This window comes from Sipha flava, unplaced genomic scaffold, assembly GCF_003268045.1.
Source record: "Sipha flava isolate LNK unplaced genomic scaffold, YSA_version1 39_pilon_pilon, whole genome shotgun sequence".
In the NCBI taxonomy this organism is placed as follows: domain Eukaryota; kingdom Metazoa; phylum Arthropoda; class Insecta; order Hemiptera; family Aphididae; genus Sipha; species Sipha flava.
The window spans coordinates 1,301,330-1,320,013 of record NW_020273107.1 but is presented as its reverse complement, the minus strand read 5'-3'; the positions used below and the strand labels follow the sequence as shown (position 1 = coordinate 1,320,013).

The 18,684-nt window shown below is 24.8% G+C and overlaps 3 protein-coding genes across 5 annotated transcripts; all 3 read left to right on the top strand.

Moving 5' to 3' along the window:
* The first annotated feature begins 87 nt into the window (after positions 1-87).
* Positions 88-3,133, top strand: LOC112688500 (serine/threonine-protein kinase PLK4). The gene is made up of 2 exons (XM_025561732.1): positions 88-205; positions 798-3,133. Exon 2 carries the CDS (start codon positions 808-810, stop codon positions 2,956-2,958), a length of 2,151 nt encoding a protein of 716 aa, XP_025417517.1. The 5' UTR covers positions 88-205; positions 798-807; the 3' UTR covers positions 2,959-3,133.
* A 2,306-nt stretch (positions 3,134-5,439) lies between these two features.
* On the top strand, positions 5,440-13,858 carry LOC112688502 (RNA-binding protein squid-like). Of its 2 annotated transcripts, XM_025561733.1 has the most exons (9): positions 5,440-5,745; positions 9,362-9,402; positions 9,572-9,699; positions 9,756-10,034; positions 10,089-10,173; positions 11,392-11,430; positions 13,273-13,365; positions 13,428-13,484; positions 13,546-13,858. In XM_025561733.1, the coding sequence occupies exons 1-9, from the start codon at positions 5,648-5,650 to the stop codon at positions 13,614-13,616; spliced, it is 891 nt and encodes a 296-aa protein (XP_025417518.1). In that variant the 5' UTR covers positions 5,440-5,647; the 3' UTR covers positions 13,617-13,858. The 2 variants fall into 2 exon arrangements, with proteins under 2 accessions (XP_025417518.1, XP_025417519.1); XM_025561734.1 differs by lacking the exon at positions 11,392-11,430.
* A 1,491-nt stretch (positions 13,859-15,349) lies between these two features.
* On the top strand, positions 15,350-18,638 carry LOC112688569 (RNA-binding protein squid-like). 2 transcript variants are annotated; one of them, XM_025561825.1, is made up of 9 exons: positions 15,350-15,697; positions 16,120-16,160; positions 16,224-16,351; positions 16,855-17,133; positions 17,197-17,308; positions 17,377-17,430; positions 17,514-17,603; positions 17,667-17,732; positions 18,523-18,638. In XM_025561825.1, exons 1-9 carry the CDS (start codon positions 15,555-15,557, stop codon positions 18,558-18,560), a joined length of 951 nt encoding a protein of 316 aa, XP_025417610.1. In that variant the 5' UTR covers positions 15,350-15,554; the 3' UTR covers positions 18,561-18,638. The 2 variants fall into 2 exon arrangements, with proteins under 2 accessions (XP_025417610.1, XP_025417611.1); XM_025561826.1 differs by lacking the exon at positions 17,514-17,603.
* The last annotated feature ends 46 nt before the right edge of the window (positions 18,639-18,684 follow it).

The window sequence follows — 18,684 nt, the reverse complement described above, 5'->3', positions numbered from 1 at the left end:
CAATGTGAAATACACTATTGTAATTTTAATTTGTAAACAAATGTTAAAATCGTAATCATATAATTTAGGAATTTAAAAAATATAATGACCATGTTATCAGCATGTAAAGAATTTATTAAAAATGTTACAATTAGTAATTTAAATTTCAAATTAAATGTATGTTACGTAGTAGTTAGACCATTGGAATAATATAACCAGTAAAAAGGTAAGTAATATTGATTGTGGTTTAGTATAAGTAGATTTATACTAATATATAAATTTAAAATATAATTTAATAAAAATACATTGATATCTTTATTCATTTTTTCAAATATATTAATATTTGTGAAGTTCAATATATCTATTATTTTAAATATTATCAGTTTATTATTACAGATTAAAACTGTTCTTATTTTCAAATGTCCATTAAAATAATTTTAGAAACTTTTCATCTCTATAAATTATTTAAATCAAAATAATGTTTTTAGTGATTCCAATTCAGAATAGTTTTTATAATATAATAAATTATAAATATAAATCATATTTTATTTAAATCAAATGAAATTATAATTTCCAAATAATGTGTTAATTATGAATTATTGAATGTAATTTAATTTTAATTTTTAAGCTATGGCCTTACCATTTTTTCGTGATCCTCTATTATTCCCAAATAATGAATAACAATTATTATATCCTTTTCCTAATTATAAATTATGTACACTTTGTATTGCATAAAGATATTTAAACCTTTTTTTTCTTTTTATTAAAATACAAGAAATAATCAAAATTAAATAGAATTATTCAATTATTTGTTTTAGAAAAGTTTCAATGTTGTCCTACAAAACAATGCCATTGTCTGATGGTATAGATGGCTATGAAAAGTTGGAGCTTTTGGGTAAAGGTGGTTTTGCATGTGTTTATCGTGCTCAATGTCTCCGTACTGGTTGTCAAGTGGCAATCAAAGAGATTGACATTTGGACGATGAAAAAACAGAATATGATTGACCGTGTACGCCAAGAAGTAAAAATACATAGTCAACTGAAACATCCATCCATACTAGAGTTGTATACTTTTTTTGAAGATAGTAGACATGTTTATTTAGTCTTAGAACTCTGTCATAATGGTGAGTTACTTCAATATTTAAAACGCAGTGGGAACAAATTATCAGAAATTGAAGCCAGATATATTATAAGACAAGTGGTTGAAGGTCTTTTATATTTACATAAACATAATATTGTACACCGAGATATGACATTGACAAACTTACTGTTAACAAAAGATATGCGTATAAAAATCGCTGATTTTGGTCTCGCAACTCAGCTAAATTCTAGAGATGAAAAACACATGACAATGTGTGGAACCCCAAATTATATATCACCAGAAGTTGCAACTCGAAGCTCACATGGCTTAGAGACAGATCTATGGGGATTGGGATGCTTATTATACACATTGCTTGTGGGGCATCCTCCATTTGATACTGATGCTATAAAAAGCACTCTTACAAAAGTGGTTATGAGTGATTTTTCTTTGCCAAATTATTTATCAAATAAAGCAAAAGATTTAATAAATTGTTTATTAAGAAAAAATCCAAGAGATCGAATAGATTTACATAGTGTATTAAATCACGATTTTATGCAAGAAAAAATTATTTGTGATGGACCATCTATATGGTTTCATCAATCACACTTTACAGAAGACAGTGGTTTTAATACTATTTCATTTAATAAAGAAAAATGCAGTTCAACCGGATTACACTACATACGTTCTACCCATAGTCCTAGTATTGAAGTTACTCATCAACCTAGTTCTAATTTAAATTTATTACAAAGGGGTCGAGATAATTATTTAAATACAGAAATCAAACAACAAGAATGTTGTACATCCAACATTATTAGTAGTTTTCATAAACACAGTAGTAATTTTCAAAACTTGTATCATACAACTCCATCTCAGTATTCTGGAAATAAACAATTTACAGTTTTTGATGATCAATTTCTACAGTCATTCAAAACTTATCCAGAAATAAGTTCAACTAATAGCATGGCTAATCGTTTAACTACAACTCGCTTACAAAAACATAGACATAAGACTAAGAATAAAGTTTTGAGTATTTTAAGCAATGGGGATGTTTGTGTGGAGTTTATTAAAATGAAATCTAAATCTAAAGAAGAGAGAGTTGTAGAAGTTATTCGAATTTCATCAGATGGTCAACATATGGTTATATATAAACCAAATAAAGAAAGAGGAATAGCATTGCATGAAGAACCTCCACCTATACCAGAAAAAGGAGCAGATGAAGTATACAGTTATGAATCACTTCCTCAACATCATTGGAAAAAATATGCATACGCAGCCCAATTTGTAAAATTGATTGCTTCAAAGACAGCTAAAGTAGTTTTTTATAGTGATAAAGCCAAATGTCTTCTTATGGAAGATGGTAAAGCATTTGAAGCACATTTTTATAATGGATCTTTGGTTTCAAGTATTGGAAATGGAGACATAAAAATTATTGTAAATGGGAAAGCAAAAACTTTTAGTCGACCAGATTGTTTAGATGAAGCAGATAAAATAATTTATAATCAATTTAAAAAATACTTCGAGCATTGTTGTTTAGTTGAAAAAACATTATCAACTCTAGATACAAGTGCTAATAGTGGAGTTACAGTATTTCCTGTTACATTAGGAAGAAGACCTGTTATAAAAGATGAATCTGATATATTAAAAAATTGTAAAATTAAAAGTTCATTTTTAATTAAATCTGGTGAAATTTGTATAACTTATGCTGATGGATCACAAGTAAAGCTGGACACAACAACTGGTAAAGTAAAATGTGAAACTACTCAAGGAGTAGTTATGGTCTATGATCAAAAGGATAGACATTTACTACCTGAATGGGCTAAAAGTTGTTTAAAAGAAATTCCACATTTACTTAAGCCTAATGAACGTACAACAGAAAATTGGAAATGGCCAAATAGATGATTATGACGTTAATTTTATATTACTATTTCTAATTTTGTATTAAAAATAATTATTATTCAATGGACGAATTATTTAGTAAAGACCAGTCTTCTGTTTTCTTAATTAGGTAATTTATTATCTAGCTTAAATAGTCTATGTTAGACGGTAGTGTAATATTTGTTACTTTATTAATAATTTTCATTAGAAATAACTGTATTTAACTATATTATAGTATTATTTTGTTAGATATTAAGTACATTTTTAATTTAAGACAAAAAAAATCTTATAAATAGTATTTAAATATTTGTTAAATATATATATATATATATATATATATATATAAACAATTTAAATTTTAATATGTATATGTATAAATATAAATATATATATATATTAAATAAAAATACAGTATTAAGAATCAAAATAACAAATGTATGATATACTGAAATTATTTTAAATAATATTTCTAAGACATAAGTTATATTATCAAAAATATATTATTTTATCAAATTATATGACCACCCTTTTTTTTAAATAATCTTATATAACTAACTATAATATAACTATATTATATATAACTATAATCAAATATAATTAGTACTCAAATAATGACCTAGATAAAAATTAAACTAATGAATTAATTAAGATATCCAACAAATAATAGACTCGCCAGTATTAAAAATTGTTCATGTTAGTAATTTAATATTTATACTTATATTAATCCTTGGAAAATCAATTATTTTATTAGTATTTCAAAATTTATTCTAGATATCTTATATTTGTTGTAGGTATTATAAAATGTATAACAAACATCAAATCAAATCTGAACTGTTCTTTTAATGTTTATAAACAATTTCAATAAGTTAAAGACAATGAAGATAATCAAAAAATTGGTTACCAGTATTTTGGATCCTTTGATTTGCGAAAAAGAATTTACCAATAAGCTACAGTTTTAAAGAAAAAATGTTACACTGCATCAATCAAATTTTATTTAAAAAACTTAGTTTATTCTTCTGTAAATATGTTGAATTCTATAATATTTACAACTATCTAGTTATCCAAAATCATATTTACTTACGTAAAAAAAAAATCAGATGGCAGCAGGTTATTTATTTTTGCCTTGTTAAATTTGTTTACAAATAATTTCTTTATATTTTTATGGATGCATATAATACATTTTTATTATGTATCTGCCTATCTATTGAAAATTGTTTTAGTTTCTAAGCAATTCCTAAATATCTATGGTAAATTATGTCAGTCCCCCTGCAATCGTCTAAAAGAACATTTCTACTAAAATAGAAATCAATAAATGTTTGGGGATAAACATAACATATAAACACAATCAGGGGTTTATTAGTACATATAAGCAGCAAATTTTCAATTTTCAGCATATACCTAATGTAAAATATTATTTTACGAATATACGCTCATAAAATAACTCGTAAACCAAATAATACTTATATAATTGTTCATTGGAAATATTGCTATGAACTAGGAAATTAGAATGAAATATTTACATGTTGAATATTACAATGTACAGTTTAAATAGTTTTATGAATTTTAAGTTCAATTTAGTAAATAACATTTTGAAACATAAATATTATTAAATATAATAAAGAGTGTGGACATTCAGATCATGGTTCATAAATTTGCATCAAGTAATTTATAATGTGTGACAAATGTATGGTGTTGTATTTTATAGTTTTATTAGAAGTTATAAACGTCTAAGAGGTTAATTCAATTTATACTAGTGTAGCTAGAAAAAAAAAAAATGTCGAGCGAAGCGATTACAATTATTTAGGATTAATATACATAGGTATTTTATAAGTGCGTATACTCATAAATGTATTCATTGTATTTACCAATACATCACTGATCACAATGTGCTTTAAAATGGTATTCAATTGTTCAACAACCAAATAAATTTAAATAGCTACTATTTTTTTCTCACATACTTTCAAGATAGGACGTCTTTTATGTATTTAAAACTAGTCTTAAAATTGAATGATAGGTAATTTCCTAGATAAATTCTGTTTTTTATAATTATATCGTTAGTATAAAATAGGTATATGCAGAAGTCAAAACATATTTAACATAGATGCGAATTGTGTGCTCTTAATACTAACAAGTTTTGTCGTGAAGAAAAAAACTGATCATGCATCAAAAGGTTTAAATTATATGCAATTGTGGCGGTGGTGTTAACGGGCGATAAATTAATAAGTATTTATTGATACATCAAAAATTGAAGAACTTAGTATTAACATATTGTTTGTTATTTAATTACATACACTGTGTACAACCTTGTAATTCGATTTATATATTAACATTGATATATTCTATTATGATTTCTGAGGTTTAAGTTTTATGGAGGTAAAAAATAAATATGAATAAATTAATAATTGTACAAGTCATGAGCTGAAAAAAAATCCATGGAACGTTTACATGCATGGTGGTCACACTGTAACTGTTTGGCGTTCCCCTGACCACTTCTCCGCCGGAAGATCAACGACCGCAGCCATTTTCCCAAGCCTTTCTGCCCGTACTAAACGTTCCGCTGCCGGCACGCTAAAGAAACTTTCTACAACCTGCTCTGGTCGATCGTCTTCATCAAATTTTCTATCACTACCGTTCCCGCTTTACACATTTATTCCCGTTATAACACGTCGGTTATTACTGCACCTACCGAAATCAACTAATTACTGTTGCAAAGATGTCGGACGAACAGCCAAAAGAACAAACCAACGGTACCAATGACAACAATGGCGTCGAGCAGACCAGTCCGGAGGAACAGGTCAAGGAAGACGACAGGTAATGTTTTGAACCGATCAGTTCGCATTCGCGTTCGCAGTTTTCATTCATTAATGAACATTAAAATTGTGAACCCGACCTTAGCAATCCGCAATCAATATTCCATGTTATACTACCTTTCAATTTTTACTAATAACTGTCTCGTTTTATACCTGCGGTTATATTAAGACCTGCGTGCAAAGTACTGTTAAATATTATTCTAAGTTGCTTTCCTGGTCGTCACTTCAATGATGCTGATCATTATCCTATTTCTACCTCCTGTTTTTATCACTCATATAATTATCTTCATTTAGCTATTTGTTCGCCAATACTATTAAATATTCTTAGTGTTCTCATGGTATCTAATGTGCATTGTCCAATTAACGAATTAAAATTTCATTATATGAATTATATTATTATTTATGTCTACTTATTTGTTTTACCAAAATACTAAATGTACATTTAAGAATGAGTTTTATTTTTCAACTCTATTCCAAATAGTTCAACTACTATAATATACCTATGAATTATAGTGTAATCCTAATTATGTACCCTTTCTGATCACTTGCAAGGTTTAATTTGAATTTTATAACATTATTTAGGTGTTGTAAATATACTGGATATAACGTGGTTAAGTTAAAATTTAGGTATTTTTTTCATAGCTATATTTACTTATGAAAACTTAAATAATTTACATATTATATATTTTTTGATTCACCATCAATTTTATTGCAAATGGTTCCATGAGCTCAGTAGTTATGTAAATTTCTTTCATTTGTTTTATGAAAAATACAAAATTAATACCAGAGTTTGTTAAACTTAAAATTGATCTGAAATTATTTTTTCTAGTAATAACCCTAGTTAAAATGGTATTAAGTTTTTTTTTTAATTTTTACAATTTATGTATAACATTTATATGTTAGATAAAAAATGGTTAGATGGTTAAAAATATTAAATTGTATCTTATTGCATAATATTCTTTATTTAATTTAAATCATTAACTCAGCCTTTTATTAGTTCATAAAAGCTATGATTACTTCTAATTTATGTTTTAGAATTCATTTCATGTGATTATTGTACTCTTATTGAAAAAATTAATAATTATAAATTATATTTCATCTTAATCTTATTAAAGATAAACTATCATTATTAAAAAAATTACTTGCATAACAATTTCTTATTGGTTTCATAGTAGAAATGAATTCATAATATATATTTTTACTTAACATATAGTTCAGGCTAGAATTTTCTATATTTCTTGTTTTACTATACATTCAATTATCTTTATCATATTCCATACCATTATTTTCATTTCCAACTATAATTATTATAATCTATATTAGTATTATCCACTCATATACCTGCATTGAATGTTTTTTAGTTAATATATAAACCTGTGGTAATGAAATTATTAGATATTTTTACTACAGATAATTAATGAGTAAGTATATCTGTATTGGTCATAAAGAGACGCTACTATTGAAAAATTATTGTTTGGTATTCATTTTTAATTAGAGCATAGCCTTTAATATTGGTTTATAACAGTTTTAAGTTTTAACTTCATTTGTAACTTACCAAAAATATAAATTGGTTAGGAAACATTATTTATTTATCATGTCACTTAAGTCTTAGATAATTTTGTAAATTTTTTGTTTGATTTTTTTATTATAAATAATGTTAAAGTATAATGTTATTACTTATTGATAATTATGTTAACTTAATGAAGATCTACAAATTGGCTTGCCTACTTCTCAAGGGTTACAAATTCTTCTCAATGGGCTTCAAGATCTTTAACTTTGGATGCAAACAAAATATTTTAACGTTTATTACACAATTTGTACGAGCAGAAAAGTTCATGTAAATTACTTTCCATGGTAATCTGCGTCTCTTCAGGACCGTATAGGCCTATGTATCGATTACCTTTCAACGTGGTGTATAAATATGCGCAGGTGACGTTCATGTCATTCATTGAAGAACGGATGTTTATATAATGGACACATTGTACAACAGGTATACATTTGTCAATGGCTGATTTAATAGTGCGGCGACTGAGGCTGAATCATCGCCTACCAAATGGTAGGAATCATTAAGTATTAAACAATAAATAAATGGAGAATGAACTGTATAAATAAATTAAATTATGAATAAATAAAATTACTATGCATCGAGTTTCAGTATAAACTGTCTGTTTTAGAGTAAACAAAAGTTCAAGAAAAAAACATTTATGCAATTTATTTTGTTACAGTTCTCATCACTAAATAATAGACACATGATTCATTGCAGAATTCGTTGGCCTAAGATTCTGTTTTGAACGACAATTTAAGGCCTACTTGTGTAGTATAAAGATAAATAAATATTTACAAATTTAATTTTGTTTTAATGTAATTCTGATAAATTTTTGTACTCTGACTATGGTTAAGTAAAATATACATACATACATACATATCGTTTCTTTATTCTTTTTATTTTTTTTATTATTTTATTTTTATTTTTGTAGGTAAATCTTCCTCATTCTCCTAATAACTTTTTTTTTTATTATAAACCTGACTTGTCTCCTTGACAAGTTTTGTATGGTTGTGGGATTAAACTATAAAATATTAAGTAAAAAATCCAAAATAATGAGTAGAATTTGTTTTGAAATTTTAGCAAATAAAAGGTTATGCAATGAAAACCGATAGAAATGTTACAATATAATATATTACAATTTCAATAATAGTTTAAATTTTTATTTATTTATTAAAGTTTTTATTTTCATGTTTATTTAAGTCATTTTCTAGTAAATTATTAACTTATGTATTATTTTTATTTGTTTTTAATATATAGGTGTTTGAATTTGGATTTTTTACTATTAGTTTTAAGAATTTCGATTAGCTGTGATTTTTTGTTATCAGGCTTAATGTAAATTTTATATACATATATTGTTCTTTTTATAAATCTAAAATATTTATAAAGTAAATTATTAATTTTATTTTAATTGTTATTATTTAATTCCCACAAAAATACAGCTATGAGAAATAAAATAATTTTGTAGAACTTTCAAATACAATTCATGATTGTAAATTGAAATATATTTGAAAGTTTATGTAGTGTTAAAAATAAATCCTTTTCTATTATTCCTGTCCTCTAATATTCCTAAGTATAAAGTTTTTTTTTTTTTTAATATACTTATGATTGCTTTAAATATTTTTATTACTAGGCTGCTACTGTAGGTTGTTTATATAATTAATTTTATGTATTTTGTTAATAAAAGATATTTTATGGGATATAAATTGAATTTAATAATTTAAGGTTAAGATCAATGTTTTATTTTTGATCTGCAAATTAAAATACTATAATACTATAACTTTTACATAAATTATTAATTGTTTTTTTTTTTTTTAATTATATTATTATTATTATTATTACTATTATTATTATTATTATAATATTATTGCTAATAAAAATTAACTATGCTATATAATATCTTATATCGGGGAAAATAAATGTGTAATCTTGTATGGGTTTTAATCTATTTTTATGAACAACACAATCTTTTTAATATTTTGTCTACTATTCCTTATCTTAATTTCATCCAAATTTGTTTTATTTTAAAAACTTTAAAATTTTATGAAGTCTAATTGAATTTATTTTATTTTAGGAAGTTATTTGTTGGAGGTTTGAGTTGGGAAACTACAGAAAGTGAGTTATATTTTATAATATTCTATAGTATATTTCTTTAAAAATCTCAAGTATTAAAAAAAAAAAAAAATTTTTTTTTACTTGAAATGTATATATTTATATTAATTTTCAATTTCTCATTATATTGTATATTAATATTAATGTCTACATTTTTTTTTTTTTTTTTTAGAGGAACTAAAAGAACATTTTGTTCAATATGGAGAAATTACAAATATAAGCTTGAAGACCGATCCGGCTACTGGACGTTCTAGAGGTTTTGCTTTTATCATATTCAAATCTGTTGACGGATTGAATAATGTAAGAATCAACTTAATATATGTTTATTATTTTTGCTAAACTTCTTATGTTTGTAGGCATTTGCTGCCGGTGATCATGTTATAAATGGCAAGAAAATTGATCCTAAAAAAGCCAAAGCAAAACAAGAAAAAGTATTTGTTGGTGGATTACCATCAGATGTTACTAATGATGAAATTAAAGAATTTTTTGGAAAATGGGGAGTAATTGTTAATTTAGAAGTTCCATTTGATAAAATGAAAAATCAACGTAAGGGTTATTGTTTTATTACTTATGAGTCCAGTGATAAAGTGCAAGATTTGTTCAAAACTGCAAAACAAACAATTAAAGGCAAAGAGGTATGTTATTTATTTATTTATATTATAGTAGTACTTATTTATTCATCATTATAGGTTGATGTGAAAAAAGCTGCACCTAAGCCTGCTAACCCATATGCTAATCCAAAAGCAATGAGAGGTAGAGGAGCAGCTCGTGGAGGTAAATTAAATTACTATACCTAAATTTAGTTAATATGTTTGGATTTTCTAAGTATAGAGCAAGAAAGTTGTTTTATTTGATGAATTCTTATAATCAAGAAAAATTTATTTTCAATCACTTTTATAAATAGATTTTAATAAAATGTTTTAAGTTCACAATTATTTAAATATTAAATTATATCTGCACGGAGAAATGTTTTATTTCTCAATTTAACATTTAATATATATTATTGACTATAAATTTTTGTTCGCAAGTCATTCTTATTTCCCCCTCTTTTGTTATAATTTTTTATTGTGTTGGTTTTAAGTAGCTTTAAAAATACATAGTAGTTAAAAACTGTATAATGCCAATAAATGTTTTTTAGTTCTTTGATATCTTAGCTATTGATCAATATTATATTGTGAAGTAAATTATTGATTTAAACTATGTCTTATAATAACCTTTGCTTGTGAATTACTAAGTCTTACATTTAAAAAAACTAAGAAAGAACTATTATGATCTAAAATTTATCTTTTTGTGTATTGCGTACCAGACAAAGTTGATTATTTACAAAAAAAAAAAACAATTTTCAGATGAATTTCTTACTCAAAAATGTAAAGGTAAGTGATTTTGCTCTTACAGGATTAATTATCAGATAATGACATTCAGCTGTTAGATAAATTTTTTTTAGTGGCATGTATTATTTTTATTCCTTCTTATTTTGTATATATATGTCAAAAAAAAATTTTAAAATTTAAAACAAAATGCTATTTGAATACTTTTATTTTTCATTCTGGGAATCAATTTGATTCTAATTTATTTTATTTTCCTCAATAAAATTAGTCTGTGTCGCAATACTTTTTTTTACTTATAATATTAAATGCAATCATTTTTAAGATTTCGGAAATCTTATTAGATGCGACTTCACTGGATTTTTATTTGTATTTATGATTTAGCTTGGTAAGTGTTAAGTGAGAATTTCAACACCTTTATACAAGTAACTACTATGTATCATATTAAGTTATAACATGGTTATTTAAAAACTGAAAACAGTTTATGTATGCTATGACTAGCTATGCTGAAACAAAAGGTTTAAATCAATTTTTTTCTTTCTTAATTTAGTATTTTTATTTTTTTAAATATAATATACTTTTATTGGGATTAAACTTTTTAAATCAAATAAATAAATTACCTTTTATTCTCTGAAATTAAATTATTTTTTCAACTTTTTTGTTTCAGCATATGGGCCGTATGCTGCACCATACGGGACATATGGAGGTAAGATAAAATTTTTTTCTTTTGCTTATCTTTACCAAAATACATCCCTCAGTACTAATGATAACATTATAAATATTATTATATACATATTTTTAGTATCAGTTTAATTAATTGGTTATATACATTTTTTTATTTGAAACTTTAAATATTATTCATTGTTTAATAGGTTATTTAATGAATATTGATCATAAGCTTAGTTATCATTAGGTTATTTAGTGCTAATGTGTGATGCTATAAAGTTGCATGTATCGTATTTCAATTTTTAATCTTATGTTTTATAATTTTTTATAAATTAAGAGTTGGTATAAAATAAAAACAATATTGTTTTATATAATTATATAAAAATATTTTTATTATGAATATATTTGTTTAGTGAAAACATAATTTTTCAATTATAACCTGTTAAATAATGTTAAATTCATATATCTACACTAAATGAATAAATATTTTGTTATTATTCTCTTATTTTATAGAAGAAATTTCATACATTTATTTGAATTATGTTAGATGTGACTATCTTGTTTTCAATATCCATATGTATTTCTTTATTTGTTGAAAGAGTAATATGTTCTATGTTGTTTAATTTTGTATGAATGCAATTTGTATTTAAGATTATAATACCGATGATGAGTATTAATTTAGTCAGTTCTGCTACTGAATTGTACTGATGAGTAAAATATTCTGAAAACATTTTTTGTATAGGAAATAATACAATTTTAATAAGCATATTATTGATAATTCCTATTAATATTGAGAATTATTGAAGAGCACTATTCGTAAAATGATTATTTTCAATTGTAGATTTATGTATTTATTTTATTTGTATTATTATTGTGATGAGTAATTATTATGTCAGTTCTGCTACTGAATTGTATTGATGAGTAAAATATTCTGAAATAATATTTTTAAATGGCACAAAAAGATGCCATAAGAGTTAATATTTAAATATATCTTAGTAAGATGTAGACAGTTTAAATAACTGTCAACAGGATATAGATTTTCTAACATTTAAACTTAAATTTTTGTATTTGTGATGAGTATTAATAAAGTCAGTTCTGCTACTGAATCTAATTGAAGAGAAAATATTCTGAAATATTTCTTTAATTTAACTATTCTGATAAATTTAGTATTTTTAGAATGATGAGTAATTATGTTAGTTCTGCTACTGAATTTGATTGAGGAGTACAATATTTTGAGTTGATAATTTAAAAGTGAGTAAAAATAAGATAAAGATGGAATTTTAATTGTTCTTATCTAATTTGATTTTCATTAAAAAGGATATTGTTTTTGAAATAACATTTATTTCAAAAGATTAATATTGATGATTAGATATTATCATGTCAGTTCTGCTTCTGAAATTAATTGAAGAGTAAAATATTCTGAAATAACCCTATGTTTTATATTTAAACTTTTTATTTAAATTTACTAATGTTGAGTAATTGTTAAGTCAATCCTGGTACTGAATATTATGAAGAAAATTTTATTCAGAACTATTTGAAATTATATTTATTATTATATGAGTTGTTATGGTATTACTTCATGTTGTATTTTGTATATTTTTAAAGGCATATTCAATCCTAATGATATTATATTAATTATTGTTCCTCTTTTATGGTTATTATTGAATTAATAAAGAATGGTGTTATCCTTCGTGAATTTAAAATGTTAATGAGTGCATTTTAATTTTCTATACTATTATATTTTATGATATATTCTATATATTAAGTCTATTTTCAAAATATATATATATTCATACATTATATTATGTTCCCTACTTATATTATACATTTTTATTAGTAACTAAATGTATTAATTCACATTATTAAATGTTATTGTTTGCAGCATACCCACCTCAAGGATATGATTATTATGGAGGAGCAGCTTACCCTGGTTATGAAGCTGATTATTATGGTAGCTATGGCTATGCTGGATATGGTAAAATTTACATAACTCATTAAAAATATTTTTTATTGAATATTAAATTTATTTATTTCTAGATTATGGATATGGTTATGAAGCACCACCAGCTCCAGTTTCAGCTACTAGAGGACGAGGTAATTTTTTCTTTATAGACACACAAAAACATCATATTATTTTTATTCTCTAATTTTGCAGCCGCGTTTAATGGTGCTGGAAAAACAAGAGGAGCATCTCGAGGATCTGGTGCAAGACACGCTCCTTATTAAATAATTACTACCATTTGTCCCTATTTTGTGTGTTTGTATGTGTGTATGTGTGTGTGTATACACTCCTTAAATGATGATATCTTTTTTTTTTTTTTATATAAACAAATCATTTTTCTTGACGACAATAATGACTTGTGAAAATAACGGAATACCTTCTACTCCCCTATTTAGTGGTTTATGTTTAATAACATATAAAATAAAATGTACAAATAAAAATTTTAAAACGTTTAGTTAAGCACAAACATTATTTAGTAAATTTTGAATTAATTTACTTTACTTTTTTTACTTCATAGGTTAGAATGTATTTTTATTTTCCAATAAATAAAAAGTAATTAGACATTTTTAAAGACTTGCACTTTTGCATAAATTATTATAGTCTTGTTTTGGTTTATATGATTTTTATATGACAATTGAATTAAATGTTTGAATTTTTTTTATTATATATACAATATATAATATTTTTGGGCTTATGCAATTAATAACATTTTACTAAGAATAGTTTATCATATTAATTTTTTCCCCTAGTAAACATAAAGTGTATATTTTATATGATAAATATCATTGAAATATAAACCAGATACCTTATATTTATTGACTGTAACGACTTAAACAAAATTATAAAATATATTCATTATCAATATTTGGTTTAGATTTAATATATAACTGATATTTAGCATCATATTTGATTCTATCGATTACCTTTCTTTTTTAAAAAAAAAAACCTGTATTTGTAATATTTCCCTCAATAAATTGTAAATTATGATGTTTGTGCTAGGTTTAATTATTGATTCTGTTTATGAGTTAAATTAATTATTAATTGGCCAGTTACGGTATATTCAATTTTTTTATTAATTTAAAAAGAATAATTTCATTGATTTATTACCAATTTTCATTTATTATAATGTATCTTAAAATAAATGTGTATTATACATCTTTATATAGTTATGGTAAATAGTAATTAACCTTTTCATAGTTTTCAGACTTTATGCAGTATGCCCATTAATTAAGAAGTTTTTATATGAATAAAAAATTATTATAAATTATATTTGTCTTTTTATTATAATTTCTAACAATTACCCCAATCAGAGGACATGATTTTAAATATGGTTATGCTGAAGGCATCCATTGGTGTCATTTGAATTAAACTTACGAGTATAGGATAAGAATCTCCTGAAAGTTTCTCAACAAATGCAATTGATGTTATGGTAATTATTCAATTAGATGAATTGTATTTCATTTGTATACCTAGAGATAAAAGACATATTTACTTCATTATAATTAATGTCTTTTGATACTATGTTATATTGGTGAACAATAATAATGGATTTTTTTTCCTTTTTTTTTAATCCTTTTTGACCTTAAAAATCCGTAGTAAACTTTTAAAATTATATTTTCATGTAGTTTGTTCTTAACTGTTCATTTCTTGTTAAATTAATTAATTTAATGCTTGGAAAATATTTTCCTTTATTTTTATATGAACCATATTGAAGGCCTTAATTTTATTAACTTCGAATTCATAAAAATTAAAATTAATAAAGTATATTTCTGAAGTATGGGTGTACAATAAATATAAAATATTTATATTGTCTACGGATATTTTATGGCAATATTTGCCGCCATTTGAATTGGTCAAAGAGAACGTAATCGTAAGTACCACGGTAGCTAAGTATTGACAACTAACCGGTATAGCGGTTCGCCGGTGAGCGCCGCTGCTGCTGCGGATATTCCAGCGGCCATTTTTATTGTTTACGAGACGCTATCTCGACCCATGTCTGTAGCGTCTTCTCATCCTCTAAATTCGCTCTCGTTCCTATTTTTAGACACGTACATTTTTACTTAAATATTGTTTTATATTGTTATATAGTATCGTTTTCCCGTTTTTCAACTATTTAGGCGTTAGTGTTAATATTTTTGTAAGTCGACGTATCACCGATTAGGATGGCCGACAACCAGCAGCAAAACGGCTCGCAGCAATTTGAAAACGCTGAGGCTCAACAGCAACAACACCTAAACGGTACCGCAGAAAGTGCCAACACAAATAATGATTCCAATCAATTTGAATGCGTCCGAGACGATGACAGGTCTGTCAAATACCATTTTAGTAAAATGTCGATCGTGCCGTGTCTATTACGTTACGACACATGCAGACTGCGGGCTATGGCCTACCGTAATCAGTTATCGGAACGATATTTCGTATATTAATGAAAAGCAGTATTTCATTTTTTACCATCTTCAGTTAATTTAAGATTCATCTACTCGTAATCCATAATAATTTCCTCCCATTAGTTTTCCGTTCTCAGTGCCTATCAAATTATATTAGGTTAGGATTTGGGTGCACTGATTTCATAAAAATATAATGTGTCTTATTTGTTTTTATGGGTATAGCCATCATAGTTATATTTATTGGATTTACGTTAATGATATATAATTTATTCTTTTATTATAAATTAATTTTAGGATATCTTATATTTTTCGTTTTTTTTAATTTGCTGTAATGTTACAGAAAAATATTTGTTGGCGGACTCAAAGGAGAAACAACAGAAAGTAAGTAGTGAATCACTTGTTATTAGTCTTATAGCTATCATGCATTTTGCTTGTCTATTTTAGAAGATTTAAGCGAACACTTTGGTCAATTTGGTGAAATTGAAAATATTAATGTCAAAGTAGATGCTGCCACTGGTCGAGCGAGAGGGTTCGCTTTCATTGTATACAAGACGATGGAAGGTCTAGAAAATGTATGTACTTAATTTGTTTAAAAAATAATTTTCTTTAGTTATTTTATCCTTGCATAAATAATATTAAGGAGTAACAATTTTATCATTTATTTAATTGTTTATGCATTTTTTTTTAAAAAAAAACAATGATTATTTTTTATTTATTACATGAGTCTTAATGAATAGGTTTTTTATTTTTAATATTTAACTGTAGTTAATTATTATACTATTTTCTATTTATTTATGATAAATAACAATTTAAGATATGTTTAGATTTAATATACGTTATTATTCATAAATATTTGTTTAACCAGTTATAAAATTGATAAGTCATCTAGACAATTAAATTAAATATACAAAAATTAATCACATATAATACAACCAAATTTTCTTTGAATTAATTTCTTTTGATATGTAATACTAGTAGTATTAGTTTTCATCTTATTGGATAAATATTGTTATAGTTATAGAATTTATATTTGTGTATACATTTAATAACAATTTCTGTTTAAATTTCATTAAAGGCCTTAGCGTGCACTAACCATGTAATCAATGACAAGAAAATTGATCCTAAGAAAGCCAAAGCACGGCATGTTAAATTATTTGTTGGAGGATTGTCTCCTGATTTAACTGATGATGATATCAAAGATTATTTCAAACGTTATGCGCCTTTGGTGAATGCTGAGATGCCATATGATAAAGTTAAAAACCAACGAAAAGGTTTTTGTTTTGTTACATTTGATTGCATGCAGGCAGTAACTGAAATATTAAAAACACCTAAACATGTCATCAATGGCAAACAAGTAATTTATTTTTATTAATTGATATAGTGCATAAATTTTAATATTTTTATATTATATATAAAGGTTGATGTGAAAAAAGCAGCATTAAAAGTTGAACCTTATGGAATAATGCCAGGTGCTACAGGTCCAATGAGAGGAATGCGAGGGAATGTTAGGGGGCGAGGTGGTAGAGGCGGTAAGGATTATTTGGCATTGACTTTTTATGTACAATATTTATTTTTAAAATTTAATACATTTTAATAGGTTTTCTATCACAATCTGGATATGCTCCTGGTGCTCCTGGTTACGGTTATGGAGGTAAATTTTATTTGGTTTTAGTATACAACAGGTTATAAACACCCCAAAATGAATTTTAATTTGTATAATAATGGTTAATATAGGATATGATTATTACAATCAATATACTGGATATAGTCCGGACTATAGTTACAGTTATGGTTATCCAAGTTATGGTGCTGGTGCCGGTACCGGTTAGTGTTAATATTTTTAGTGATTTTTAAAGAATTAAAAATTAATGTTTTATACAATTTTAGATTACCAGTATGGAGGTTATGAACCACCTGCACCACGTGGTGTTCATGGAAATCGTGGAGGCAAAGGTAAACCATAATCATAGCATTGCACATTAATTTAATATAATGTAAAATAAAAATATTATAATTTTTAAATTAATAATTTTATTTTGACATTTATTTTGTTGTTTATATAATTGATAATTTTTTTTCATAATTATTATCCTCCCCTGTATTTATTTAATTTAATATAGAATTTATTATATTATTAATTATAAGGAGTTCTTTATTTAGGTACTGTATTATAAATATATATGAAATAATATCTTAACAGGGAGTGGGTTATTTTTATATGGTATAAAAAATTCATAAAAAAATCTTTTCCTTGAAATAGCAAATGTATAGGAACACATTTAAAATCTGTTGTATAGTATACAATTTAATTAAACGTGTTTGGGATTTTCTCCTATGATCTTATATTTAATGGTATGAATTTATTATTATAATTTACTTGTGATTTTAAATTATTTATAAACAATAATTCAAGCTATTGAAAATATATTAATTTACTAAAATAGTTTTATAATATTTAAACGCAGTTCTTACTTTTATACTTAACAGTTTTATTCAATTTATTAATTTTAGTGTATTAAATGAATATTGATTATATTATCAAGTGTTTTCATAAAAAAAAAAGTTCATAACTAGTTAATTTTTATTTGGCAGTGGGAAAACTTGAGCCTTTTGGTGATTTCTTTAAATTAATAGAAGATATATTTGAATTTAATATTTTTTAACAAACATTGTTTTAAATATTTAAATATTTTTTATTATGTTAGTGGTCAATAATATAAATATGATTGTTGAATTTCATTAGATTTCCCTCAAAGGAAACCGGTCAAGACGTCAGCTTAAACATATTGCTGAGCCATTTACACAGTCATCGTATGCCATACTGTTTTGTGTGAACAGTATTGTTGATTTCGTTTTGCTTATGTACAATAATATATAAATAAAAAGTTAAATAAAAAAAAAAAAA

Bases quoted from the DNA above. Each gene is read 5' to 3' on its own strand.
- LOC112688500 (XM_025561732.1), top strand. From the start codon at position 808: ATGTTGTCCTACAAAACAATGCCATTGTCTGATGGTATAGATGGCTAT.
- LOC112688569 (XM_025561825.1), top strand. From the start codon at position 15,555: ATGGCCGACAACCAGCAGCAAAACGGCTCGCAGCAATTTGAAAACGCT. The intron at 15,698-16,119 runs GTCTGTCAAATA...GTAATGTTACAG, and splicing joins TGCGTCCGAGACGATGACAG to AAAAATATTTGTTGGCGGAC. The intron at 17,604-17,666 runs GTTAGTGTTAAT...ATACAATTTTAG, and splicing joins TGGTGCTGGTGCCGGTACCG to ATTACCAGTATGGAGGTTAT.
- LOC112688502 (XM_025561733.1), top strand. From the start codon at position 5,648: ATGTCGGACGAACAGCCAAAAGAACAAACCAACGGTACCAATGACAAC. The intron at 9,700-9,755 runs GTAAGAATCAAC...TTATGTTTGTAG, and splicing joins CTGTTGACGGATTGAATAAT to GCATTTGCTGCCGGTGATCA. The intron at 10,174-11,391 runs GTAAATTAAATT...TTTTTGTTTCAG, and splicing joins TAGAGGAGCAGCTCGTGGAG to CATATGGGCCGTATGCTGCA.